General features: G+C 45.3%; 1 protein-coding gene and 1 long non-coding RNA gene across 2 annotated transcripts in view; both read left to right on the forward strand.

Moving 5' to 3' along the window:
• Positions 1-325: 325 nt before the first annotated feature.
• The window catches only part of FSTL1 (follistatin like 1), a 52,711-nt gene continuing 25,166 nt past the window's right edge, over positions 326-27,870 (forward strand). Inside the window, exons 1-2 of the mRNA XM_072812419.1 lie at positions 326-559; positions 664-720. Coding sequence (XP_072668520.1) covers positions 664-720 — 57 coding nt within the window. The 5' untranslated portion in view covers positions 326-559. The remainder of the gene's footprint in view (positions 560-663; positions 721-27,870) is intronic.
• On the forward strand, positions 1,191-27,559 carry LOC140625129 (uncharacterized). The gene is made up of 2 exons (XR_012024511.1): positions 1,191-22,089; positions 24,119-27,559. It is a non-coding gene; the product is annotated as an uncharacterized lncRNA (long non-coding RNA).

The following is a 27,870-nucleotide window of genomic DNA, read 5'->3' on the forward strand; positions in this document are numbered from 1 at the left end:
GAGGAGGGGGCCTCCGCTCCCGGACCTCGGGGAAGGACGGGGTGAGGGTGCAGGCGAACGCCGGGGTCCAGACCTTCTCGGCAGAGGGGTCCGGCTCCCACCTGTCCCCCAGGAGGCTCGCGGTGCAAGCGGCGCGCGGGCTGGCGTTCCGGGCCCTGCGCGCTCCTCCTCGCGCTCGCTGGGCGCGGACGCCCGGGCTCCGGCGCCGCGGGCTCTGCAGCCACCAGCCGCGGGGGGCGCCCTCCCCCCCCCTCCCCTCCCCTCCCCTCCCCCTCCTCCTCCGCCTGCACGTCCCGGGGGCCCGAGCACAAGGCGATGGGGCGGCGCCAGGACGCACGCGGGCTCCCCAGAGCGAGGGGCGGGGAGGCCGCTGCTGCAGAAGGGGGAGGAGACGGGGAGGAGCTGGGGGGCCGGCAGTCGGGAAGGAGGGGTCTTAAGGGGCGGCGAGCGCAGGTCGGCTTTCCTCGGAGGCTGCCGCGCCGCGGAGCTGCCAGCGTCCCCCGAGCTCGCCGCAGCCGCCCTGGCCCGCGCCCTCCGGAGACCCCGGGACGGGACCACGGTGAGCGCGGGCGCGCGGGGCGGGGGCGGCCTGCGGGACCCCGCGAAGTTTCCCGGGGGGCGGGGGGGCCGGCGCCTTCAGCCTGGCTGCTCTGTCTTCCGCAGATGTGGACACGTTGGCTCGCGCTGGCGCTGGTGGCGGTCGCCTGGGTCCACGCCGAGGTAGGGGAGCGGCCGCGGAGGTGGGAGGTCGGGCTGCGGCGCCCCGCGGGGGAGGGCGCCCCGGGGACCCCCCCATCCCGCCCCATCCCGCCCCATCCCGCCCCACACCCCGGGCTGGGACTGGGAGTTTCCCGGCGTGGGGCGAGGGGGCGCTGCGAGCAGAAATGCTACTTGCGAAACTCCGACCTCCGGGTCGGGAAAAGTAGTTGGGGCCCCAAGCGGGAGCCCCGCGGCGGCGGGGGTGGAGGGAGGGCGGGAGGGGGAGACGGGGCGGGCCGCAGCCGAGTCCAAAAAGGCGCCTTGCAGTTCTTTCCTTGACTTAAGAGGAAATCGAGAATAGTTGGGGGCTTTTTGCTTCCCAGGCTGACCCCTCTGGGGAAAGGAGGGGGGAAGAGGGTGGTGGTGGGGAGATTCTTCTTTAGGGCGGAATGCTTTTTTTCTTTTCTTTTTTCTTTCTTTCTTTCTTTCTTTCTTTCTTTCTTTCTTTCTTTCTTTCTTTCTTTCTTTCTTTCTTTCTTTCTTTCTTTCTTTCTTTTTTTTATAAAGTAAGATTATGAGTCCCAGAATTTTTTTTTCCCTTCCTTTGTAAAGTGCCCTCGGATCTTGTGTTCCTATCAGGGCCATATAACAGCCTTTTAAACATCTCAGTTTCCCCTTAATCCAGCGTTGCGCAAGTGTTAAGAGGTCCATTGCTCTGCTCTTTGGGGGGCTCTGCGTTTCCAAAGTATTTCAGCGCTTTTTTTTTTTTTTTATGGGGGGGTAATGTTTTCCTTTCAACTTCAGTGACCTTCCTGAGACACTACAAACAAACCAACAAACCCTGCACTCACAAGCCCCTCCATTAACTCAAAGGTTTATGGACAGAAAATAAACAATTCCAAATTCCCTGGGCTCCAGTCTCCAGAAGAGTGAGGTCAGAAACCAAACATTTGATAATTATGGCAGGAAATGTGGAAGGAATTAAAAAGCATGAGGGAGAAGAAATGGAATGTACATTACAAAAGAAATAGCTCCCTGGTGGGTGGTTATTCTCCCTCTTTAGTTTTTTTTTCTTCATATTACAGTTTAGCCCCACCCTTTGCATCACAGCTTGACTCTGCCCAGAAAAAAAAAAAAATCATAAAAGCCTGCAAGGTCTTCCTGAGTTAAAAAAAAAAAAAAATACACTTCTCTTACTCACCTCATTGATACATAAACTCTCACTTAATTCACTACTATACTACTGGTTGCACTGGAAACACAGGCTCACTATGAAATTTTCAAAATAGCTAGTGTTTATGTACTTTATGTTGTGATAAACCCCATTTTAATGATGGGGAAACTGAGTCAGGGGTTACATAATTGATCCAGTGCCCTAAGCTGTTCAGTGGTAGGGATAGGGATCTGAACCCAAATAGTCTGGCATCATACCCCAGGTTCTTAACCGCTGTCCCACAGAAGGAGTTCACATTTGGTGCGCTTCTTACATAGAAGACATTGGATTGCGTGGATCATTTCTTTTAAATCTTCCCCAACCCTATAAGGTCAGTTTTGTTATCCCCGTTTTACAGAGAAGGAAACAGGTTTATGGGATTAGGTAACCTGCCCAAAGTCACACAGCTAGTGAAGAAGGACCTGAATCGAGCTCCCTCAATGTTTGGGGCCCATCTTGAACTGCAGATCTGCTTCTCCTGCGTTTTGTTTTCCAGGGTTTGAATTTGAGAGAGGATCTCTTCACTGGCTGATTTAGCCCTGGCTAAGGAACACCCTTCCATCCCTGCTGTGGCCCTCAAAAGGCAGCCACAGTCCAGTGATGGATGAGGTGAATCCCCGGTTGGTTTTATGGCAGGCTTAGGAATTGCCAGCTAGTGTGTGAAATCACTCAGCGGACTGGAATGCAGATGTGAGGTAGGAGGCTATTGGTTTCCACACCATGAGTTTGTAGGCCCAAGGCTGTGGGACCCAAGGCCCAGGATCTATTCTAGGCAGTCCGTACCACACCCCTCGCCCCTATCAGCATTGCAGGGAAAAGTTCTGCTCTCATAGGAAGCTCCCCCAGCAGCAATTTCCTGCTTCAGGTGGAAGAGCAGAGAGTACTCCCACCAAATTCTCAGACAAAATCAAGAGGTGCTGAGGCATGAAAACTGAGAGTTGGTGCAGAAAGTAGGCTTGGAACTCAGGGTACCTGAAGAGTGAGGAGGAATAGGTATGATCCAGGTTACATTTCATGGCTTCAGTTATTAAGGATTATCCTTTTTTTTTTTTTTTAAAGATTTTATTTATTTATTTGAGAGAGATGGGAAGAGTAAGTGGGAAGGAGAGGGAGAGAGAATCTGAAGCAGACCCTGTGCTGAGTGCAGAGCCAGACTCGGGGCTCAACCTCACCACCACAAGATCATGAACTGAGCTGAAACCAAGAATTGAACACTTAACCGACTGAGCTGCCCAGGTGCCCCCAGGATTATCTTTTAATAAACCCAGTCTCTTGATGTCTGGCCTGAGTAACACAGGGCAAGTTTTTAATTGGTGTTTAATAATAATATATCTTTAATTCTTAATGAAAAGGTAAATTAGCCCTAGCAAATTGAATATCATTTTAAGCCTTTTATCTTGTAATTGTGCTTGCAATAGAATTTTTTCTTCCTTGCTAACCGTAAGAACATACGGCAAAGCCAAATAATGATGTTTACAGCCTTTATCGATACGAATCCACATTAGTAGACTTTAGGGCTAATGTACAAATATTGTTGGATTTCTTTAAAAATTGAAATTTAGAACATAAACTTAGTTTTCCTGGTGCTTTTTGGTTTAATACAAGTATTCAACTCAACATGTTTTTTTAAAAAATGTGATTCCCTGACAAATCATGTTGATACTGGAAGGAGCCAAGCCTTTGCAATAGTAGACCTCCAGAATCAGAGGTGTCTCAAGCTTGGGAAAAGGTGGTTGTCATCGTTATTAATGCCAGTCTGTAAATCCTGTTCGGTTAGCTTCAAGAAACTATTAACAAATCTCATTAAGGAAAGTGTTATATTTTGAATGTTTTCCATGGTCTCAGTTACTTGGCACTACTTGCCTTTTTGATTGCTTCCTCTCTCTCTTACTTCCTCTTTGTCTTAATACTCTTACCACCAATGCTTGCCTTCTGGCAGCCTCCCACAGAATTCTGCTCCACCTACCTGAGCTCACTCCGAGGCCCCTCACAGTCTATGCTTGAGAGTGGGTGTCGGGGAGTGTGGCACAAATCTGTTGAAGAACATGTGTTAGCATCTGTATGGGTGGCAGTAGCTTGAGGGAGTGCTTCAACTAACAAGAGGGCTACTCCTTTTCTAGATTCAGTCAGGAGGGCGCTGTGTGGGCTTGTTCGTTCTCCTTCACCCATGCCCCTCCCACTGAGAATTACTGCAGCCCAGTGAGGTGTTGACGGAGGCTAGGAAAGTGACAGTCAGGCCTTGGAGCATGTGCCCTTGAGTCTCAGTAGGAGAATCCAAGTCCATTCTAACATGGCAGGCTGAAGGGGACCCTATGGCCCATCTGCCTGCTTCTGAAAGAACCTTGGCAAGCACCCAAGCACACTTCCACTCTCCCTTGGTGGTTGTCTCTGCTATAGCACTCTGATTGCCGGCATTCCAGGTCTATAAATTCACCATGATAAGTTGCATATGCAGGGAACTGATTCACAGATCAGAGCACTCATTCCAGTAAGGAAAAACTTGACCCACGAACTGTGAGTGCATCACTTAAGACAACAGTAACAAGAGTAATAACAATTACACAGCTAGATGAGAAGATTATTAGGTCATTGTCCCTCTGAAGCCAGATTTCTCATTTACACCCTATTATCAACGTCCAAGTTAATCAACCAATAGGGATTTTATTGGCTGATGTGGGATCTCCTTTATGTCCTTTAGAATTATTCTAATGGTGGATTCGGGGAAACTTAGAGTCTGACCCACATCCTCTGACTTCTTGGAGCTGCAGCAGAAATAGGATTTTAATATCCATCTTGTACATTAACCACTAGGATAATATCTTGTTTATTTATCAATTGGCTGATAAACTACTAGATGTGATTCTAAAGACCATTGTTGGAAATTAGAATGTTAAAACATAGCAAGGACTCTGCAGAATAGCCAGAACAGATAGGTAGGCACCCTACAGACTAAGGCCCTGGCAGCTGGAGATGTAGAAAGAGGACCTATTAACAATTCCCATAGAAGTCTCTGGATTGGGTGACAGAAAGCAAGAGTCCGTTCTCAAGCTCAAAGGAGCTAGTTGGGGAGGAGATCGAGGGTCATGGGCTATGATGGATGTAATGTCCTGGAGAAGAAAATAAAGTCTTCAAAGTCAGTGAGTTGGAAAGATGTGTTTCTAGGAAACCAGAAAAAGTAAAGAATGAACTATAAATACCAGTGGTCACATAGCATGAATTGAAAATGTCAGTGTCGCTTTCGTACTCCTCTTCAAATACCTGGACATCAAGACAAAATTTCTAGCAGCCACCAATAGAATTAACATAATGATACCAGCTCTTAGAGGATTGGAAAAAACCTTACACTGAGATGGATTCATTTTGTAAGCCAGGTGATTAATGTCATGCAGGTCAAATGCATAATTTTTGCTAAGGTGTTGTCTTCTGCCTGTGACTTGGCGTGGGTGCTCTCCCTAGGAGTGAGTCATTAACAGCACAGGCCTTCTCTTCACAGGGCCCATCAGGTGGTGTCCCTGCCAGGGGCTGAGCATGCCCTACGCACAAGGCAGAGTCATGCATGAAGTGCAAGGCATGGTCTCTGCCCTCAGGTTGCTTACAATCTAATGATGGGCCAGATGCTTTAAACCATGGCAGCTGTAATATTATTATAATTACATGATGAACAAGTATCTGTACTATTATAATTATTGCTTTTTTCACATTAACATAGGTCTTCCCTTGATTTTTAATGTTTCTTTTACATTAGTACAGTGCACAAATCCTTAAGGTACAGCTCGGTGAACTTTCACATGTGGATACACCCGTGTAGTCACCACGCAATCAAGACTGAGGGAGTTTGGTGCAGAGAGTAGGCTGTGAACTCATGGTGTGTGTAAACAGTTCCAATGAGAAGAGTGAGGAGTAGATATGATGAGAGTTACATTTTATCACTCAAAGATTATGATTTAATTAGTCCAATCTCTTCGCGTCTGGCACTAGTAATATTCGGCAAGCTTTTAATTCATGTTTTAACAATAAATCTTTAGTAACTAATGAAAAGGCAAATTAACCCTCTCCATATGATAATTACAATTTTGATATTACTGTAAGCATTGCAGTTTGTAGTTAACTGTGCTTCTAGTAGAAAACATACAACAAACACAGTTAAATACAGTCTTTATTGACATGAATCCATTTTAGCAGACTTTGGATCAGCTTTGGGGGAGCCTGACTTGGCTATTTTGCAGATGGATATTCCAGGGCTCAATAAAATCTACAGTGAGAAACTAAATCAAGGAAAGAAACTCAAATAATTCTTTTTGACCGCTTTGCCCTGGCCATTATTACTTTCAGAGGGACTGTATAAGATGTCCATTATATTATTTATGATAGCTAAAAACTTAAAATCTGCGTATCCAACAACAGGAGAAGAGTTAAGAGTTAACAACAATACGTGCCACTAAAAGTCGTGTTTACAAAAATTTTTAAAGTTCTGACAAATGATTGATTTCATTTGAAAAGCAGAACACCCTCTACTCTGTGCATTATCTTCACAACTGTGTACAAACTTACAGAGAAGTATAACAAAATGTCTTAAAATCCATCTTGAGGATTCTTGTGACCCCCTTTCATTTTTTAGGAGGAATTTACCCTCCTAATATATGCTATTCTATTTAAATTTTTAAAATTGAGTTATTTTCTGATAAAATATAAAAAAAATATGCTCATGAAAAGCTTACAGAATATAGAAAAGACTAGAGGAAAGAGTAAAATTAACCATAATCCCACCACCACCTAAAGATAAATCAACCCCTTCATCCCTCCTTTCAGAGAAATTATCAATCGACAGATGTAGATGGGGTGAGCCTACTAGACACTGTAGGCAATAAAAATAAGTATCTCACAACCCTGGGACACAAATGGCTGCAGCAATGATACAAACATGGCATGCGTGTCACTACTGCCCTCTCTCTTACCCATGAGAGACATTGCTAATCAATCCTAGAATTCTGTCCTCCTGAGTCTGGAGAAGGGCTGAAAATCCTCAATCACTAGCAATTAGTTAGTCTGTATGTGAGATAAAAGATATTTGCCATTCCTTCTGGAAACATCAATCCAATCTGACAAACACTGGTGTATCTTTTAGCAAAAGTAAGGTGATTAGAAGGCAGAGTTCGGGACTATGTGAAACAAAGAAAACTTGGGGCGTTAAGTGGTATGACTAGGGTAGTGAATAGATGAAAATGTCAACCAAAAAAACACCCAGCACTTTATTCCTGGCCCAAGCTTTTAACTTCTCTAGGCAAATTCGAACATCTAAAAGTGAGCCAAACCCTCTAATGTTGGCCATCAACAAGAATATGATAATGAGAATTTTCTTGGCTGTTCTGATGGAGTAAACAGTTGTTCTTGCTAAGGCTCTACGCGCTGCTGCTGTCATAGATAACAGCCCCTGCATTAGCAGCCATCTGGCAATAACTTGCTAATAGAAAGCTCTTTGGGTAGTTGGAGTACAAAATATATCCTATAAATCTGCATTTTCTGCTGTGGTTGGAGGATTTCCATGAAATCTCTTCACAGACTTTTTATGTGCTCATTTGGAAGCCGTCACCAATAAGCTATTCCCAGGATTAAGTCTGAATTTATGACCCTTAAAATGTTCCCTGAATAATCCGGACACTATTTTTGACCAGCTTAACTGTTGCCCAAACAAGTCATGTGACACATGGCAAAAGCCATGACATGTTGCAGGCCCTGATTTATACGTTTGTGTGTCATGGGTTATTGGCTTGAATTGGTATAAGGAAACTGCCTCTCCGTCTTTTTATCTTGCTCAAGACTTAAAATTTTTGTGTCTGAGGTAAAATTAGTCTTTTCCCCACAGTCTTTCATTCTATCGTTCAAGGATAGTAAATGAGGGTAATTTATTGATCTACACAAGTGCCAGGCATTATGCCAGTCTCTTTACACATATGTTGCTATTGAGAACAGTGTGGAACTACAAGGCAATACCATGTTCTGAAGGAATTGCTGTTACCATAGCTGCTGTTCAGCTCAAATGGACCTGACCATATTTAGGGGCCAGACTTATGGCTTTCACAGAAATTACCACCCCTTCCTCACCTCTTGCCGCCAGCCCGGAAAACCGTGAAATGCAGCAGTGGGATGGACACCTTCTCAGAACTTGAGAGGCTCCACTGGAGTTGGGGCCATTTACAGCCTGACCCCCTGATTGGCCCATCCAGTAGGTGGCAGCTCTCTGCGTGGAAATTGTGTCCGTTGCTGGAGTGCTGATGGTTGTCTCTTGCTTCCCATGTTTACGTCACTCAAGCCTTTACGAAGTCCCTCTCTTCATTCTCTTCTCTTGTTTGCGTATCTGGGTATTTCCAAGTCTTATCTCTGATGCTGGCCCTGCTACAATACCTCCTCATTAAGAAGCACATTATAAAATAATGAGAGTCCTTGACTTCAGAGTCCTTCTCTGCCTCTAGCCACATCTCTGAGCAAGGGTTTTGGGTAATGGTCTGGGTGTGAATTTTGCCCTTGTTTAGATATGAGACCTTGTGCAAGTTCCTTAACCTCCATGAACTCACTTTCCTCATCTGTTAAATGGGAACAGTGGCCATCTCTCTGCCTGTCTATCCGATTAGATAATGGAAAAGTTTTCCGCTATTCATGGAACCAAACAAGACATAAAATGCCCCTTATCAGCCCCTATAAGGCACTAACAAAGAATGTTTTCGACTCTGTAATGATTTCAATAAGAGAATCCTCAATTTACATACTAACATCCACTAGGCATCATCTATATTTGTACACCTGTGTGCTGGTTCAGGTTGTCACTGTATTTCGTTTACTGATTTATTCTTGAGAGGAATTCTAACATAACGGTATAGGGCTGGACCTTGAAGCTAAATTACCTAAATTCAAATCCTACCACTGCCGATACTAGCCCTGTGAGTTGGGGGAAGTTACTTAACCTCTCTGGATCTGTATCCTCATCTATAAAATGGGCTTACTATGGAGTATTTACTCCATGAGGTAAGCTGTGAGAATTGAAAAAGCTCTACACGTAAAGCAGTTGGAAGAGTAGCTCAGCACATAGAATGCAGTGTTAGTTATGATCATCATTCTTGTGGCATCTATTTGTTGGAAGAGCTCCAAAACCCTGGGGGGCCGGTGGGGATGGAGATGGAGGGTGTGTACGCACACCCATGTCTTGCAGGAAACTCTCCTTGCCCTTTTATGCTCTCCAGAGATTAAGAATCGTCTTCTTTTTAAAAGACAACTAGGATATCTATTTCAGGATGCTTTGACACCCAGAATTTGTATCAGAACCCTTGCTTTTACTGAGCCAATCTTGCTTTCAAACTTCGAGATAGTGTTTCCCCTGTGAAGCCACAACCCTATCATTCCTGCAGGAAAAGAACTAGGTATTCTTTGAGCACCTTCTGTGCACAGGCAGTGGGCTGTGCCAACCAGCACAGGTTCTCCCTGAAGGTAGAAAGGGAAGAAGAGGAAAAGCAGAGAAAAGAGAGACTAAAGCTCCTGGAATTCTTTTTTCCACATTCAGTTTTTCTCTCCCCTATGTCTCTCCTTACATGTGAAGGTGGCCAAGAGATATCTTGGATTTTTTATGGGATGGTCATTTTCGTGTATTCTTACTATAGTCCCTGTAGCACACACCTGTTACTGGGCCACAAATTCTAAATTTGGGGCTTGGAAAATAGGATCAGGCAAAGGAATAGAACTCTTTGCTTTCGTTGCTTGAAAAATAAATACCTACTCTCAAAGACAGGGTAGGGAAGTATTCCTGGAGCAGGCTGGGATTTGTCCCTTTGGGAACCAAGGCAACGCTCTAGGTGTTTTGCATACAAACCTTGAGTCCTCTGCTGGCTCTGCTGTGTCTGGCAGCCAGCCCTGATGGCAGCCTATATGGTCACTGATCCCAAGCCCCAGAGCTGGATCATTATTGCTCCCCGTGCCACTCTTTACTCTCCCCAGCATCCTTCCCTTCTAGCTTCCTGTGTCTCCTTTTATGTCTCCTCTCCCTCCTCCACCATTACAGAGAAGTCATCTTGTAGTGTTCGAGCTGCATCAGCAGCTGTCAGAACATCCACAGACCACCAGGTTCACATCTTACTCAGAGAGAAAGCTGCACAAAGTTTGCATGCAGTATTTTGCTTCACCCATCTGGGACAAAGTAAAATTTCACAAAGGTACAAAGTTAACTCGAGGAACAAAAGTGAAAAGTATCACAAGCCTGTTCTCCGTCAGGCACTGAGTTAGTGCTGGTTAAGACATAGACCCTGTTCCCAAGAATCCTGCAGTCCAGTGGGGAAGACAGACAGAGACAGAGGCTCAGAGGGATCCAGTGGGGTAGGTGCCAGGGCGGGCCCGGGGCCTTAAGCCAGCACGAAGCGAGGGGTTCTGGGGAGGCCTCTTGGAGGCCTGCATCCTGGGAAATGAGTGGTGGTTAGCCAGACGACAGCAGGAGGAGAGAGAAAGCTTGGTCTTATTTAATTCTCACAACCTGATAGACGTTATTATAATCTTCATTCTTCATCAATGAAGAAACCGTAGCTCAGAGAATTCAGTTAGTTACTCAAAATTACACTGTTTTTGGTTTGTTTTCAACGTCACTTTCAAAAATAAGACACAGTGGGCCTAGGACGCAGAGCAATTGCTTTGAGAGTTGAAGTCTGGATTTGCATCCTGGTTTTGCTATTTAGTGAGGGGCTAATTTTGAGTAACTAACTGAATTCTCTGAGCTACGGTTTGAAAACAAACCAAAAACATTTTTTTCTGGGTAACGACACAAAACAAACAAACACCCCAAACCAAAAGCTGTACAAGGGCTCTTCGTGTCTTATCAGTATAAGTGCCTAGAGCAACACTGTAGGCCTGGCCAGGCCTGGCCGTGTGGACCCCATAGATGGGGGTATTACCTCAACTGGGTTCAGGTTCAGCTGCGTCTCTAACATTAGAGCACTAGCAGCATTGTGGTCAGTGATTCAGGAGAGATTTTAAGGCAGTTTCTTTGTCCTTCAGATGCATTCACAACTGTTCCACATTGATTAAGACCAAGTGCAAGACAGCTCTAAAACTCAGCACCAGTGCAGCTGGCCGAGGAGGAAATGGGGCTGACTCCCTCCTGTACCCCATGTGTCCTGGCATAGAGCTGTCTGTCCACCCAGAGGAGTGGATACGTTCTTCCGAACTGATAGCAGAGCTCCCCAGACCCACATTTTCGCTCAGATGTGTGATGCTTATGGGACCGTGGTGGCCATTTCTGCATCTGTACATTTTCTAAATCAACGTCATTAATCTTACAAAATTTTTGTAGCAGGGCCTCCATCAAAAGCCAGTTCTGTATTTTTGTGGGTTTTCCTCATGGGTTTAGCTAAGATGATACAAATGGAAATTTTAGAAATCTGTCCTTTTTGCACCCACAAATGTGCTACTCAGCTGTTGTCCAACTCAACCTAGTTTGGGAACTATGATTCCCTGGGAACTGGGAAAAGCATTCCCAGCCTCTTCTCTGACTGCTGGATTAGCACAGTTTCCCTGAGCCCACAGCTGAATTCCAGCCCCGAGGAAGAAATGTCTTAGACGGAGTGAACTCCCAGCCTGGAGCCTGTCAGAGGCTGTGTCATGTGTTTGCATTAGCTGAACAAAAAGCAAGCAGGCTTTCCGGCCCCGCTCCCCCTCCTCCTGCACCCCCCTCTGGAGGGGCCGGTTAAAGTCTAGACAGTGTCTGCTTGGCACCGCGCCTTTTTAGCGTGATCCACACAGTTCTGTGGCTCCGACTTGGGTTGCCTCTCCTCGCTCACTTCCCCGGTTTTCTGAGCCGGCCTCAGACTGTCTCGGGGGGACTGGCCTGAGCCGCACACATGACAAGCAGGTGAGTGTATTTATGAGACTGTCAGGCTTTAGCTGTCTGCGAGGCTCGGAGCTGCGGCAGTGCCAGCAGTGCTGGCCGAAGCTGTGGCCGAGCTTCCAGAGATTGCTGCTGGCGTGTGCCGGCTTCAGACCAGCCTCCTCTTACTGGCCGGGGACGGCCTGGAGTGAATCACTCACGCCAGGCGGTGGCACCCAGGTCGTGAGCCTCGTGCCTTCCACTGCTGGTATGAATTTGGGCAAGTCACCAGATCCCTCGTCTGCAGAATTTGGGGGTTAGAGCAGGTGAGCTCTAGAACCCAGCCCACAAATCCTGTCCCTAGGCGAGGAGGCAGACATTTGAGGTTGGATTGTCGAAAGGTTCTTAGGGGAGTTAAGATATGTGACCAGCTCTTGTCTTAACTGGTGGCCCAAGGAGGAACAGTTTGGAAAGAGAAGCTGGCTCTGGAATGGGACAAAAAGAGTCACTACAAGCAGCAGGCCTTTTGTGTCTCTTACTTCCTCCTGTGCGTACTGAGTGCAATATAAAGAGTACAGCATGTGGCCCCCAAGCAGTCCATGCCCGAGAATCCCAAATGCTGTTTACTCTATAGAAAGGAATCACTTGATTTCCCACTTCAGAAACCAGCCGCCCAACAGCACCAGGCAAGAAATGAAGACTGCTGGCTCTCCTTGGGGAGGAGCAAAGAATGTTTTAAAAGGAAGACAACTCAGAATTCTAAAGTGTGCAACTTGAGCTTTTATTGAGCTTATTAAACGGACCAACCAACAAACAAAATTTTCTTCTAGTCTTTGTAAATGTTCATTTAAAAATAATGATGCAGTATTGAAATGGCTTACAAAAATAGTTGTCTGGAAATGCTGTGTGGACCCTAATTTTCTTCTCTGGAACACGTCTTGCCTTCTTCTCACCATGCTGCCTGGCCTGGGACCAGGATCCTGAGTTTCCTGAGCAGGTGTTGATGAAGTTGCTGCCCTGGTCCCCATGCCCTTCTCCAAATCAGGGCCTTTACAGCTGAGGGCACTGCTCTTTGGCCTTGACCTCAGCAGGTAAATCAAATGACCTGCGAGGATGAACTCAGTAAGGAAACAGAGGCCAACACAGATGCTTTAGTCCTGCTTCCATGCTTAGTACCTTAACTGTACTTCAATTCCTAAATCCTGCTAGATAAGCCCAGTATGCTACTTTATCGGTTCTGCGTGGGGGTGGGGGGAGCCGAGTGTTACCAGTGGCTTTCCTAATAAGTCTACTCATTCAGTGTCAGAATCGAATTAAAATTGGCTGTGCCCCACAATGGGCTATATACACAAACACACATAAATTTCACTATTTAATGGACTTAATTGACATTACTTAATTGAGTTATATTTCACTACTTGGAGAATAGGACTGTCTACATATAGTTCCAAAATACTTCCCTCACAAAAAAACCCCCAAATTCCCATTGGAACTAATGAAAAGAAGCATGTATGTTATTAAATTTCCCTTAATGGGACGGTTGTAATTTAGTTTAGTATTTGACCTCCATTATACTGTCCTGATTCCTTTCTGAACCAAGGCCCATAGAAAATAGTGATGAGGAGGGCTTCTTGTTTTTTTGTTTTTTTGTTTTTTTTTTTTTTTTTTGTGGATGTGAAGCTTGCTGGTTAATGAACATTAATGTAATCAATGTGTTATTCATTTGTTCATTCATTCATTTCCTACCTCATTCCAAAAATAAGGGGAATGTTTTCCTTTCAAATCTCATCGCTCACAAGTCCTGCTCATTTCTGTTAGGGTTAGGGATAGGCTAGTTTCAGTTATGGAGAAGGACCCAAGTTTGTGGCATATTTGCACCACAGAAAAATAAAATAGATAAAGAACTCCAAGACAGAAAAACTTTTGGTGACTCTCATGAGGATACTTGGCACATCTAAAGTTTAGTAAGAAATTGATAAAGTGTGGAGTTTCTCTTAGAGCAGCTAAAAGCTATTGAACTGAGCACCGACTCAGACATACCCGAGTTCCCTTCAAGGACAAGGTCCTTATCAGGAGGATTCAGGTAGGGTTTTCTAGGATGGCCTGCCTCAGCTGACGAAAGTCTGCTTTGGGATGCAGGCAGATATCACAAATGCTCAGAACAGCCTCATTCGTCCAAGGGCATCTTTATCCTTGGTCTTCACTCTATGCTATCATTACAATGCTACAACTGATTGGGGGCAGGCTGAGGTCTATGTCAGAAGGCAGAAATTGAGTTGGCTTCCCCTAGGAGTCCTAAAAATCATTCAGGAATGTGTCCATTTGTGCTTTGTTCCCCCACTCCTCCTCTAGTCTTCTGTCCTTGGCATTTTCTGTTTTCTTTCTTTTCTTATCCTGTGTGACCTTGGCTTTGTCAACAGCCACATGCAGAGAAGCAGACTTCCTGGTTTAGCTATTTAGTTTTGAGGCTAAAGCCTTCCACTTTATGCATTAATTGGTGTCTGCATCATGTTTAACAGAAGCATAATTTTCTGCATGGCCCTAAGGGCTGGCTAATGATCAAAGAAAGCCCCAGCACAAGGACACTTACTTCAGGTATGAATTCATTACAGGTTTCTCAATTTCCTTTCTTGGGAGGAAGGGACTAGAAGGGAGAATGGCATTGGGAAATGTTTTGAGTAAAGAGGCCAGACATTGAAGTTTTTGCTAAATGTTGGGTATAATACAGTACTCACTGCAGACTTCTTTTTTTTTTTTTTTTAAAGATTTTATGTATTTATTCATGAGAGATACACAGAGAGAGGCACAGACACAGGCAGAGGGAGAAGCAGGCTCCCTGCAGGGAGCCCAATGTGGGACTCGATCCCACTGAGCCACCCAGGCATCCCTGCAGACTTATTTCTTAACAAATTTCCAAAAGACTTATGGGCCATATTGCTTTAAAGGACAATTGCTAATTTAATAGCTTTATCTCTGAGAGATACAACTGGGCAGCAGCCTTTGTGTTTTTGTTTTTTGCAAAAGAACATATAAGGTTAATGAGACTTATTGTAGGGATTATTTTGTAATGCACAAAAATACCAAATCACTATGATGTACACCTGAAACTAATAATTTGTGAATTACACTTCGGTAAAAAAAATTAAAGAAAAAACATGTACAATACAACCTGGATAATAAGAAGCTATAAAAGTTGGGGTTTTGTTTGTTTGTTTGTTTGTTTGTTTTGGTCACATGCCTTATGTAGGCATTCCCTTTACCTAGACAAAAATAAGGAAACCATGAAGATGTGAAATCCTCTAAGAACAACCTAATGCTGAGGATTGTTGATCTTACTCTGTTGGTCATTTTAGAGCTAGGTCATTGTGTTTTCCCTCTAATTTCTGTTTACAAATTTGATCAAATAGAAGGCTGTTCATTTCCTGCTTAAGTTGGATCATAGGATGGCTGGTGGATTAGAGCAAGCTGTGATTGATCTTCCCCAGTGGCTATATTTCAGTTGGTGATTGGGTTATTTTTCTAGGTAATGCTACAATTATTTTCCCTTGTGGAAAAGAAATAGCATTGTCACTTAGTAGCCATAATGACTCATGTTACAGTAGCCGGAATGTAGAGACCTCCTCATTCCCCAGTGATCTAGTGTTTAACTCCAGGAAAAAAGTCTCTCTGCTGAGGTTGGTGAAGTGGGGGGGGAGGGGTGTGTATTTGGAGGGGACAGTGTCTGTCTCCCAGATAGTTTATGCGTTCCAGATTACCAATCTGAGGGTTTTAGATGTGACAACAGCCATATTCTGAAAGCCATGACATTTTCTTTGAGAGAGAGACAGAAAGTAGGGAATTCTAAGCCTAAGGGTGTTCAGAGCATGTGAACTGTCCCCAAATGGTCCTTGTCTTAGAAATAAGTAGAATGAATAGGAAGAAGGAAACTAGTGAAGAGGAAGCCTGAAGGAAGAGAGAGGCAGTGATGAGAGCGAGAAATTCTCCCTCTTAATTGTAGTGGGGTAAGTGAAGATGGGACGATAAAGAGAAGAATTTCTGGCTTAAGATAAAGCACAGCATGAGGAAATATTATGAATGAACACTGCTGATCTATATGATCGGAGAATATATGTCTGCTTTTGCTATGTGAACGCATGGTCCTTAAAGCAAAACTCCTGAGGACAAATGTTAATGTAAAAGCTATATTTTATTTTTTTTTTAATTTTTATTTATGATAGTCACACACACAGAGAGAGAGAGAGAGAGGCAGAGACATAGGCAGAGGGAGAAGCAGGCTCCATGCACCGGGAGCCCGCCGTGGGATTCGATCCCGGGTCTCCAGGATCGTGCCCTGGGCCAAAGGCAGGCGCCAAACTGCTGCACCACCCGGGATCCCTAAAAGCTATATTTTAAAATGGCACCTGTATACAGTGTGACTGGCAAGGGAAATGTTGACCTACAGTACCTTGCACAAGGCAAGTGCTCAGTAAATAGTAGCTACTCTTGTTTTTGCTTGAATTCCAGGGGACAGTAAAACTACAGGGAGAAACCTACAGAGCCTAGACCTGTGTTTCTCAAACTATAATGAGTGGTGTTGATGTATGTGCTAGGTTAAGTCGTTCTTTAGCTGCAGGATTTTTTTTACAACTTGACAATGTTCGTGTGCATTATTTCTTTTCTTCTATAGGAGGAGAGTATTATAAGCAGTGTTTCCCAGACCTTTCACTGTAGGGCACCATTTCCAAAAATACTGTAATTACTTCAGTGCTGTATTCTGTGGAACAGTTGGGAACATGAGTTGGACTTTCATAAGCAGAGTCTATTTACATCTGACCTCGGGTCTTAGTGGACTTGCTGAGCTCACTTCCTAAACTAACACAGTTTCATCGAGGAGGTATGGGACTTAAGGCCAGTCCAAGGGAAGATCCTTCTGGGACTGACTCCATACCAGACCATTGGCACGGCCACGTCCATACCTACCAAGGACTGCCTGGGTGGTTTTTTTTGTTGTTGTTGTCAACTCAGAATACCCAGGAATCTTCCTTTTGTGTTTTCACTTTTCCTATCCATTCCTGTTCCATGAGCAAGTCCTGTTGGCTCTACTGTGAGAATATATCACCTCTTCTCAGTCTCCATCTCCACCACCCTTGTCTAAGCCACCATCCTTTTGCACCGGACGATTGTAGTAGCCTCCTAGCTGTAGTAGCTGTAGTAGCTGTAGTAGCCTCCTCACCCCGTTCTCCTTCTTGCCTCTGTCCATCTACTTCTCTGCACAGCAGCCTGAGTAATCTTTGTAAAACACATATCTGATCACATCCCTCTCTTCCAGTGTTCCCCGTTTCATTAAGAATAGAATACAAAGTTCTTCCCAGTGCATATAAGACGCTGCATGCCTTTTTTTTTTTTTTTTTTTTTTTTTTTTTTATGATAGTCACAGAGAGAGAGAGAGAGGCAGAGACATAAGCAGAGGGAGAAGCAGGCTCCATGCACCGGGAGCCCGATGTGGGATTCGATCCTGGGTCTCCAGGATCACGCCCTGGGCCAAAGGCAGGCGCCAAACCACTGCGCCACCCAGGGATCCCTACATGCCTTTGCCTGCTTTTTCCAACTGACTTCTCACCATCCTCCCTCCTAGACCCTATGTCACAGCCACGCTAGTCTTTTTCTGTTTGGGAACATAACATTTAGCTGTGTGTCACAGCCTTTGCATTTTTCTTCCCACTGTCTGAACTGCTCCTTTCATCCTTAGGTCTCAGCTCAAGAGAGCATTCCCTCATTCAGTCTAAGTGGCGTCGCCTCTCTCAGATTTCTCTGTCAGGCATATGCTGTGTTATTCTAATGTACATCACACTCTTGAAATGATCTTGTTAATTGTGTTTATTTTCACTCTCCTCTCTCTAGAATATGTACTTCTAGATATAGCCCTTCTCCATCTCATTCACCAATGAATCCTCAGCACCTAGACCTGAGCTTAGCACATACTCGGTGCTCAGCAAATATTTGTTGACTTGATCCCCTGGTCAAATGGGTTAATTAATGAATCCAAATGTCTCGTATGTAATATGAGGAGATGCAGAGTCTCCTGCCCATATAATCTTTGTTCTCTGTGTTAGATTCTCCAAGTATTTGTGTACCTGGCACAAATGTTGATAGCATTTGCCTATCAACACCTTGCTTAACCTTGGACATGGTAGTAATGTGGGCTTGCTTAGTCTCGCACCTGGATTCTGATTCTCTCAGCTCCAGGTGAAGTTGCAATTTAAGCAGAGGCATACTAAATAGTAAATATTTGTTTGCTTTTCTTCCATGAACAGCAATTCTAATTTAAGTGGGCATCGTTCCAGAGTAAGCTAATATCCCAAGGAATATAAAATAAAGCATTAAGTTAAATTCTGTTGTCAGTGATTCTTTGCCTCAGAGCCTTTGGTCACTTTGTCGTCAGACATCACATTTCACGGAGACCTTTATTTTTGGGCATCCTTTCTGCCCTTGCTCTGTCTCCTGTTCATTTGAATGGCAACTCCGATGGGCAAAAACATATCCCTTGGACTTGCACATTAGGTCTCAGAGATATCCTGGGGAAGGGTCCACAGATGGCACAGTGATCAGCAGTGGGTGGGGTCTTAGGGAGCAGACACCCTTACTTACCTGCAGTCTTATTCTCTAAACTCCCTTACTTGACCGATAGGCCAGTTTGTTGACTTCCGTAGCATTTTGCTCCACTTTTCAGTGGAGTCAGGATAACCAAAAGCAGTTAAATATGTGGCATTTCTCTAGTGTTTAATCAATTAAAAATAAAGAATAGGGCTTTGAGAATTAAACAGCTACATAATACTTAGGAAGTGTTTTTACTGCAAATGATTATCTGTAGCAACTATGCTATGTTTTTGTGTAGAGTTTCTAAGGTAGTCCTTGGGGGAAAGCAAATTGAACAGAAAAAGAGGTCTTTGTGCATTGTTGGTACAGTTTGAAGGTCTCACAGGATCTTAGTCTTTGCAAAAATAGAGAGTTTTACTACAGTGGAGCAGAATATCTGGCAGTCTCTCATTGGTGGGTCTCCTGACTCAGTCAGATAAGGCCTGATTGGCCAGCCCCACTGGGTTTTACTGCTCCTTCCCCCCAGCTGTGGCTTCCCAACTGCTCCAAGGAAAGAATGCAAGGCAGGAATGTCTCAAAAAGAATAGAATGTGCATATTTTCATTGACTTTAATCTCAAGGCACTAAAAGTGTGTGTGTGTGTGTGTGTGTGTGTGTGTGTAATATTGAAACTTGGCAGCAAAAAGAGTGTGGCAGTTGAGCCAAGAAACCAAAAAAAAAAAAAAAAAAAAGGTTTGAAAAATATCCACTGCATTGCCAAATTTGTCCATGGACGTTTATGGGAAAAAAAAAAGGAAGAAAGAAAGAAAAAAATTTTTAAATAGTTAAGAGAAGTTTTAGAATATGTAGTTTAATTAGCCCCTTATTGTTTTATGAGATAAGCCATACAAAGTACTAAAGGAGGTGGCACATATTTTATCTTCTAGGGGAGACTAGAGGGTGACTTGTCCAAAGGCATTAAAAGCAGAGCCAGAATTAGGCTTAAGTGCCCACGACGCCTGCCTGTTTTCAGGGGACTAGATCTTCATTACTTCGGTATGCTGGTCCCAGATGCAGCCCAGCGTGCTGCCTTACTGAGCTGTTCAAATATCTGTTGACTTCAATTATATACACCGCTTATAAGACGTTCCTGGTTCAAGAAAGTCTTATCCTTTCTACTTAAACTCTCCTCCTCAATTCAGCCCTCAGTAATACGTCAGCACTCAGAACTTATTAGAGCTGGGCTGTTCAGTAGGAAAAACCACGAGCCACAAGTGGACATTGAGCTCTTGCAGTGTGGCTAGTTTCATTAAGATGTGCTGTATTTTTTTTTTTTCGGTGTATTAAATGCATGCCAGGCGTCAAATACTTACTATGAAAACACCATGTAATACGCCTCACCAGTGCTATTGGTTACAAGCTGAAATGGTAATATTTGGACTATATTGGCTTATGTAAAACAAATTTTTAAAATAATTGCTTCTTTTGACTTTCTAGAACTTTACCAGAAATTTTCAAGTCCTCTGCGAGACTGATATATTGCTATTGGACAGTGCCGCTTTAGACACTTGTCACTTAACCGCAAATCACATTTAGCTACATTGTCTTGAATTTTTGCCTATTAGACTGTGTCGTTATTTAAAATTACATGTATTGGGGCGCCTGGGTGGCTCAGTCAGTTAAGCACCGGACTTTTGATTTTGGCTCAGGTCATGATCTTGGGGTCACGAGATTGAGCCCCTCATCGGGCTCCGTGGTGCTGGGCTTAGAGCTTGCTTGGAATTCTCTCTCTCCCTCTCCCTCTGCTCCTCCTACCCCTTCTCCCTCTCAGTCAGTCAGTCAATGAAATTCCATGTATTTGTATTTGTGCCCCATCGCCTCAACTCCTCAACTAAACTGTCCACAGCTTAGGGATGTGGACTGTGCTTTATTCTTCCTTGAGTCCCCAGCATCCAACTTGATGTCTGGTATTTGTTGCTCAGTTACTTGCTTAGAGATAGGTTTTGTCCAATTCCACTTTGGGCAGTGGTAAGGAAATACAGATTAATTTGTGCCTGAAGTGTTGCTTTTTTTCCAAAGGGACTGATTTTACAAAGTTCTTCATCTGTTCCAGAAAGGTTACTGTTCCTCTAAATTGGACTATTAAGAGATGTCTGGGTGGCTCAGTGGTTGAGCATCTGCCTTTAGCTCAGGTCATGATCCCAGGGTCCTGGGATCAAGTCCTGTATCAGGCTCCCCACAGGGAGCTTCTTTCTCCCTTGCCTCTATCTCTGCCTCTGTCTTTGTGTCTCTCATGAATAAATAAATAAAATATTTATAAATAATAAATAAATAAATAAATAAATAAATAAATAAATAAATAAATAAGACTGTTAAAATCCAGGGGACTTGCAGTGGGTGTCAGAGCTTCCTGGTATACATGCTTAGCAGAGAGCAGTGGTGTTAATTGATTATTGCAGGTTGTAAGGAGTCCTTATTGCTACCCAAAAATCTTGGGGAAAGTCCACATTAAGCTCAGAGATTTGTACCCCACTATCTGGGACCTGTCTGCATTTTGGTGCAGGTAAATAAGGCAAGTCAGCCCCCGTGGTTCCCAGCCTGAGCCAGAGTTGAGAGAAGAAGATGACCATTAATAGTCACTGTTGTCAAGGAACTGCCAGGAACTTTTATCAAATTGCTGTGATTTCCACAGTTCCTGAGAAAATACTAGGGGATGCATCCTGGGTGGGCCTTACCTCTAAACATCCCACAGTTTTGTAACTGGGCTTGTGGCTGAACCACATTCTCATAATTTCTGGGCTGGTTATATTGTGCCTAAAATACAGTCATTTTAGCTGGTGCCTTGGGAGAGTCTAACCTTTCCCTGGGTTTTGTGACCACAGAATCCCTGAGCCACTGTTTTTGGTTCAGTTGTTAAGGAATGTGTAAGAATGTATACCTGGAAACCTCTACTCTTCAGGGGGAGATTTATTAGGTCTCTCTGCTGTGGAATGATCCCACTCTATTGACCACATTATTGCCATAAATCCAGAGAGAATCATCCTTCTTTGGCAACAATGTGTGAAATGAATGTTTCTCTCTTTAGAGAAGCAGTTGGACCAAGAACTTGAAGGAAAGTGGTCCTGTCTGTCCAGGTTCCCCAGCTTTGCAACAGCAGGACCCCATGAATATCCTCATGTGACAGTTGAATCAAGGGAGAGTAAGGCTCCAAGAGGCAGTTAGTTCATGCCCTGAGTAGTACTTTCTTTGAGTTTCTCATCTTTCCTAGTTTATGCTCTAGGAAGATTCAGCCCCAAAATCCATAGCTGGGTTTCTGGGGGCTCAAAGTCATCAAGTTAAAATTTCCACTTTGTAAAATAAAACTAATAATTTTTCTTTAGGTAGCCTGTTCATTCAGGTGACCAGATGTTACAGTCTGTGCCTGTTGTCCAAGTATATCCTTTTACTTTCAAAATGTTCCAGTGTGGCTGATAGAATGTATGGTTGCTTACTAAGAGAAGACATTCCCCTGCTCAAGCTCACATACCCCTACTTGTCCTGAGTACCCAGCCAGCATCCACCTCATAGAGGAGCTGGGTTCCGTAGTGATAGACAAATTAAGCTGTTGCTTCCCCCAGTGATCCAGACTCAGATCTAGAAAGCCCCTGGGACCAGAGACTGCCCACAGAATGCTATCACCTGCATAAACTCTCCCAAGATCCGACTTCTCCTTAATTTCATTCCCTCCCTTGGATGCCATCTGAAGGGAGTGCTTCATCTGCATTTGGAGTTGGAGTTGCTCTGGGTGCGTATCTGGGGCATAGAAAATGGGGATGAGGAGGAATTGGAGGGGGTGACCGGGCAAGGGGGAGGAACAAGCCCTGCCTGTGGAGCCCAGGATGATGAACACCACCTGTCTCTGGCATTTCCTTGGAAGACTGTATTCCTCGGACTCCAGGTTCTCCTGGCCGACAGTTGCCATGGCAACACAGTGTCTTAAGAACTTCTAATTGCATCTGTCTGCTTTTCCTAGAACCATACCGAGCCACACATATGGTGACTGCATTTAGCGTGGAGTTTCTTGCTGCGTTTTAACCCCTTATGCATTCCACAGGCTGGAGAATAATTACCAGGATGCTAGAAATTTGACAGCTGCTTTGCAGCCGCACTGCACCCAGAATCCCAGGGCTTTGTCTATGTTTTTAAAGCAGAGACTTACACCGTTATGCTCTGCGGGGTTTCTGGTCTCCCTGCTCCGTTTTGTTCCAGTAAACCCTCAACTCTCTTCCCCCGGCCCCCCTCGATCAGTCCCTGGCCTCAGCTTTTGGTTGGACATCACAGTTCCTTTCAAGATGCCCAGCACCCTGGACAACAAAACACCTGGGCACAGCAATGGCCTGGCCCTTCCCTGGCCACTCACATCTGAGTGTATTCCAGCCCGCAGTAAGGTCAGCCTAGCAGACGAGCCAGAAGGGAGTGCTTGGAGACCCCCAGAACGTTCTGCACATGGGGGACGGGTAGGATCAGGCAATGGCAATGCATTCTTTCTCACGTTTAGGGAGACTGACCATCTTGCCTCCCTTCTACCTCAGGACAATGTAGGAACAGGATTCCTGAGAAGAGTTAACATAAAACAGCTGCCTTGGGTAATAGCCCATTTTCACCATTTCTCTTGGCCCCCCTTGCTTATCTTTGTGTCTGCTTCTCCCTTGTGTGAGTCACCAAGGTGTCAGGCTGCTCTCGGTGACCTCTACCCTACACTCTGAAGTCCCACTCAATTTTGCCTTCCTGTGAGGTCCCCCCCACATTCCCACACTGCTACCTTTTCCCTTTTCCCCTTCCCTGAGCATGTCTGCAGGATTATATATTAATTGTGGACAAAGGAAATTCCTGAAAGCCATGTCAGTCCTTCTTGCTCTGCTCTCCACCTCTTCCGCCCCCCTCCCCCACCCCGCCCACCCCGACACATACCCCAATGTCTTTCTGTGGGCCGAAGACTGTCTCTCACTAGGGAAATTTCAGGCTAAAAATTTAATTTGCCTGGTGGAAAAGGGTGGGGTCTTTAGGCTATTTCCCCCTAAAATATTGATCCTGAAAGGGGGCAGCCCCAGGAGAGGAATTGGCCCCGGGGGCTGTCTTTCTGCCCCTGCTCTAGGTCCTTAGGGCAATGTGGCTCAGTCGCCTTTGGATACTTGCAGCAAAGTTGATTGCGTGGCACAGAGCACTATGCCCAGCCCTATAAAAGACTTTCTTTTATTTTTTTAAAGATTTTTTAAATTTATTCATGAGGGACACACAGAGTGGCCGAGGGAGAAGCAGACTCCCAGCGGGGAGCCTGATGTGGGACTCAATCCCAGGACCCCGGGATCATGACCTGAGCTGAAGGCAGATGCTCAACTACTGATCCACCCAAGTGCCCCCTACAAAAAACTGTAGAACTCTAGAAACTTAGGTTCAGCTGGGAAGACAAAGTCTGCATAATCAGTTATATTTTTTAAAAAGTGATCAAAATAATAAGTTCATGCAGAGAAGAATGAACGTGTAGGGATGGAAGGAGGAGCTCATACCACTCAGAAGGTAAAGGTCACCGAGGATGGAGTTGTGTAACGTGAGCTGAGCCTTGAAGGACAGGGATAATCTGTTTAATCCAGACAATAAATCAGATTTCCCAGATGGTGACATTATTTTTTTAGGTTGGTCTTGTGGGACATGCTCTGCCCATTTGAAGGTTAGAGAGGCATCTAACAATACCTCATGGTGCTGACATTTTCAAAGGGTAATGAGTTTTCATTTCAAAATGTAGGACCTCAGGAAGCCTGTACCCTTTCTTTTAGTCTGCTGCAGCCACCTGCTCTCTTCTCCGATATCTCCTGAAGCTCCCCATAGCCAGGGGACCTCAGAAGCGAGGTCCTGGAGGTGCAGAGGTCAAGGATCTTGAGGCTACATCAGCAATGAAATCACTCAGGAAACAGGAAGAAGACTGGGTCACTGCCAAAGACCTTGTTAAAGATGGCCAAGTAGATGTCAGTAGATGACGGTATCAGGATCAGTGTGAAGCACCTTGGAGAACAGTGGGTTCACTTTCAGTTTTAGGGGGAGCCACATGCAGATTGGGGTGGAGCTGCAGAGGTGGGGACTGCTCTCCAGCTTGGGGAAGGTACCCAGATTCTCTGCACACTGGCTGTCTTCCTTAGTATGTGATATTGGGAACTACCCAGAGTCTACCTAAATTCAGTAGAGCCTAGGGCAAAAGGGGGGGGGGGGAGAATTTGTAGCTTTTAGCCTAGATCCATCACTTCTGTCCTCCACCAAAGCAGGAATAAATCCTACATTCCACTCAGAAGTTCAAAGAATGTGAATCCCGTTTGGTTCAGTGCTTGGGGTCGCTTGGGGAGGTGGAGGGTTGGCTTGGGATGGAGTGCTGGGAATGTGCGGGGATGTGCGGTGATGTTGATCCAGATGTGGCTGGCACTGAAGGAGACACTTCCAAAATGTTCTCTCAGAGCTCTCCTGTAGCTGCCCCTGGAGCTCTCTCTCCCCCTTCAGTGGAGGGTACTGGGATTTAGGTGTGTGGGTATTGGAGCTTTTTTTTTTTTTTTTTTTTTTACTTTTAATCAACCATTTGCCTTGAACTACATGTGGAAATAATTAGAGCATGGATGCTGAGTAAATGTGAGCACTGGCAGTCCCAGACATACTTTAGTGACAGGTTCTTGGCAGGAATGAAGAATTGTGAATCTCATGTGAATTTCCTTTAGCCATTCTCTCCCCTTTTCTTCTTGCAAGGCAAACACAAATAGAATAAAAATGTCATTAATGGCATTCAAAGGGAGTAGTGGGTTCCAACCAGTCAACCAAGAGTGAAATCAGGCCATGCAATTGGGGTCCCATTACTACTCCTCTGATTTCCTCTGTCATGACCCAGGAGGGAATGAAAAGGCATTGCTTATGAAAATTCTTTGACTGCAAAAGCCAACTTTAATTCCACCACCAAAACCCAGCAAAGACCCTGAAACACTGGCAGGAGGCTCTATACATAACCAGCCTCTAGTTTGGGCAAGTCTAGGTTAACTTCCTTGGGAGATTAAACCTTGATACTCAAGAACATCTGAAATGGCAAATTCCTGTGCTTTCCAGTTAAAAGAATCTTAACAGTTTAAGGGACTTTGGCATCATCTACAATTCTTTCCTTTTATGGATCAGGAAACCAAGGCCCTTGCCCTAAGTCACACAGTGTGGGAGGCCGAGAGGGCTATGTCCAGGGCCTCTCTCCAAATTCCTGGATCCGTTCTGACATAGGACCTCCCCGCCTTCGTCTGGTCCGGCTGCTGGTTCAGGTTTCAGCAGAGGTTTCAAAGACTTTTTTGGATTTTTTTTTTTTTTTTTTTTTTTTTTTTTGCTGTTTCATCCCAACATTTGCCAAATCATTTCTCTCATACAATGGCATTCATCATCCGTTTCTTGGAGCTCTCTAAACATCCCAATCTTGCTCCCAGTTTTCTCATCGTGCCTGCTCTGCTTCCTTGGCTGCTTTGCCCTCAGAGCCCTCATTACAGTCGTGCAGGCTGCTCACTGCAGGAGGACGTGCGGGGCGCTGTAACCTGCTCCGGGGTTGCATGCACCCCGGAAAGCTCCCGTGGGGGTGCGGGCAGCCTGTACTTCCTGCTCCCTGGCCACCCTCAGCCCTCCATTCCCACCCTCTCTCCTTGAGCTCATCTGTTCCCTTGGCCTTGTTTCCCCTCCTACATGGATCAGGCCCAGATGTGTTCTCTGCTCCTTCGCTTTCAGCCGTCGGGAGGACGTCTTAGTGTCTCCTTAGACCTGAGTCCGTAACCAACTCGTCGCCAGCGACCCCTCCCGCCTCTGCCCGTCTCTGACCTTGGCAGGTACACTGGCTCTCAAAGCCAAGAGTCTTGGCAGTTCCCTGGATCCTCACGTTCCTCTCTTCTATCTTGTTTGTTGCCAGATCTCATTATTTTTTAGAATTTTCTCCTGAGTCCCTCCTTCCTCTGCTTCCATGCCACCAGCATACATGAGACCTTTCACCACCCCAGGCACCTTCTACCCTGTTGCCTTGTGCCCACAGTTCCGCCTCACCCACTTCCTCCCGCATATCTGCCGAACTGGTCCTAAGGCCCTCCTGCTCCAAACCTACAGTTTTTCCATCCAGATCCTATCAGCTTAAGGCTTTGTGAGGGCTCAGCTCCAATCCCATCTCATTCATGAAGTCCCCCCCCCACACGCACACTCAGAACTCCACTGATCTGCCTTTGTGAGTCTCGTTGCCCCAACGAGGTTAGAAACTCCTGTGCGGGTAGAGGCCGCGATGCCGTCCTCCTTTGGGGTTTATTACATGGACCTTGCATCATGCTGGTCATAGGCTGTTATCATTCGTGTTTTTCTACCCACATTTATCAAATATGCTTTCTAATGGATTTTACTCACTTGCCCTGGCCTTCAGTGAAGAAGACACCGTCAGACTATCCATGCCCCCTACATTGTCCTTTAAAGTGGACAAGTCTTGGGCAGACAGTTGGAGGATGGAAAGTGAATACCATAATGAAACCCAACAGACTAATTCTGGGCAAAAAGTGGTTTAGCTTAAAAGGTCCCACCAAGGAATTCTAAAGAAACAAGGGTACAATTGTACAACTAGGGGGTTTACAAAAAGCACTTCTTAGGAAGACCAACAGGATATCTTGGGAACTCCCAGAGATCACTCTGAGAACTGTAGGCAGATATTGGGGAGCCTGGTAGGGCCCGTCAGTCACAGTGGAGACACTGGATGTGCCTGAGTCGGGGAGGCAGTGTGACAGTGTCGCCCCCAGTGCATCACTGTGGCCCGTTGTTCTGAAGGCATGAGAGCCCCCTGGGGTGCTCAAGTCAGAGCCTCTCACGGCCAACAGAGGTGAATCCTCAGACTTCATAGACCCGTGGGAGATTTTTCTCAGTCCTGGGAGAGAGGGCCTAACATATTTCTAACTCTGTGTTTACTAAGTGCTGCTGTACTTCTACAATGACTAGACAAGGCCATTACAGAAAGCTCAACTTACCATTCTGTAGAAACCAAGCATCTAGTTTGCCGTGGTGGGGCTGGGCCACCTCAAGGCCTCAGGATGCGGGGTGGAGGCGTTCCAGAGATGGTGACTGTGCAGCTGGAAAAGGGAGGGGGCCTCCCTCTGAAGGTGGCAGCTTAGATCCTTCAGCTGAAGACGCAAACACTTAACAGAATGTGATGGAATCCGCGAGACAATAAAGACAATGGGTGAGGTAAACAGCCTCGTCCCATTTGAATTTTGAAAGTAGTAATTTTTAGACACACAACACGGTATCACGCAATGAGAAGAAAATGTCAGGAACGTGATATTCCATAAGCTGTGATAGAAGCTAAACATAGAAATTAATACAAAGGACAGTTAGGTAGTTCTTCAATGACGGGTCCATATTGATTCTTTTACCTTAAAGCTCATCCTTGGGGTGATACATCCCTTATTTTGATGTCACGAAGGCCGGCCACATCTTCCCCCAGACATCCTGAGTAGCGCTGCTACTGGCCACTGGCATTGACACTCACTCAAACACCCCT

The sequence above is a fragment of the Canis lupus genome, chromosome 35, assembly GCF_048164855.1.
Source record: "Canis lupus baileyi chromosome 35, mCanLup2.hap1, whole genome shotgun sequence".
Lineage (NCBI taxonomy): Eukaryota > Metazoa > Chordata > Mammalia > Carnivora > Canidae > Canis > Canis lupus.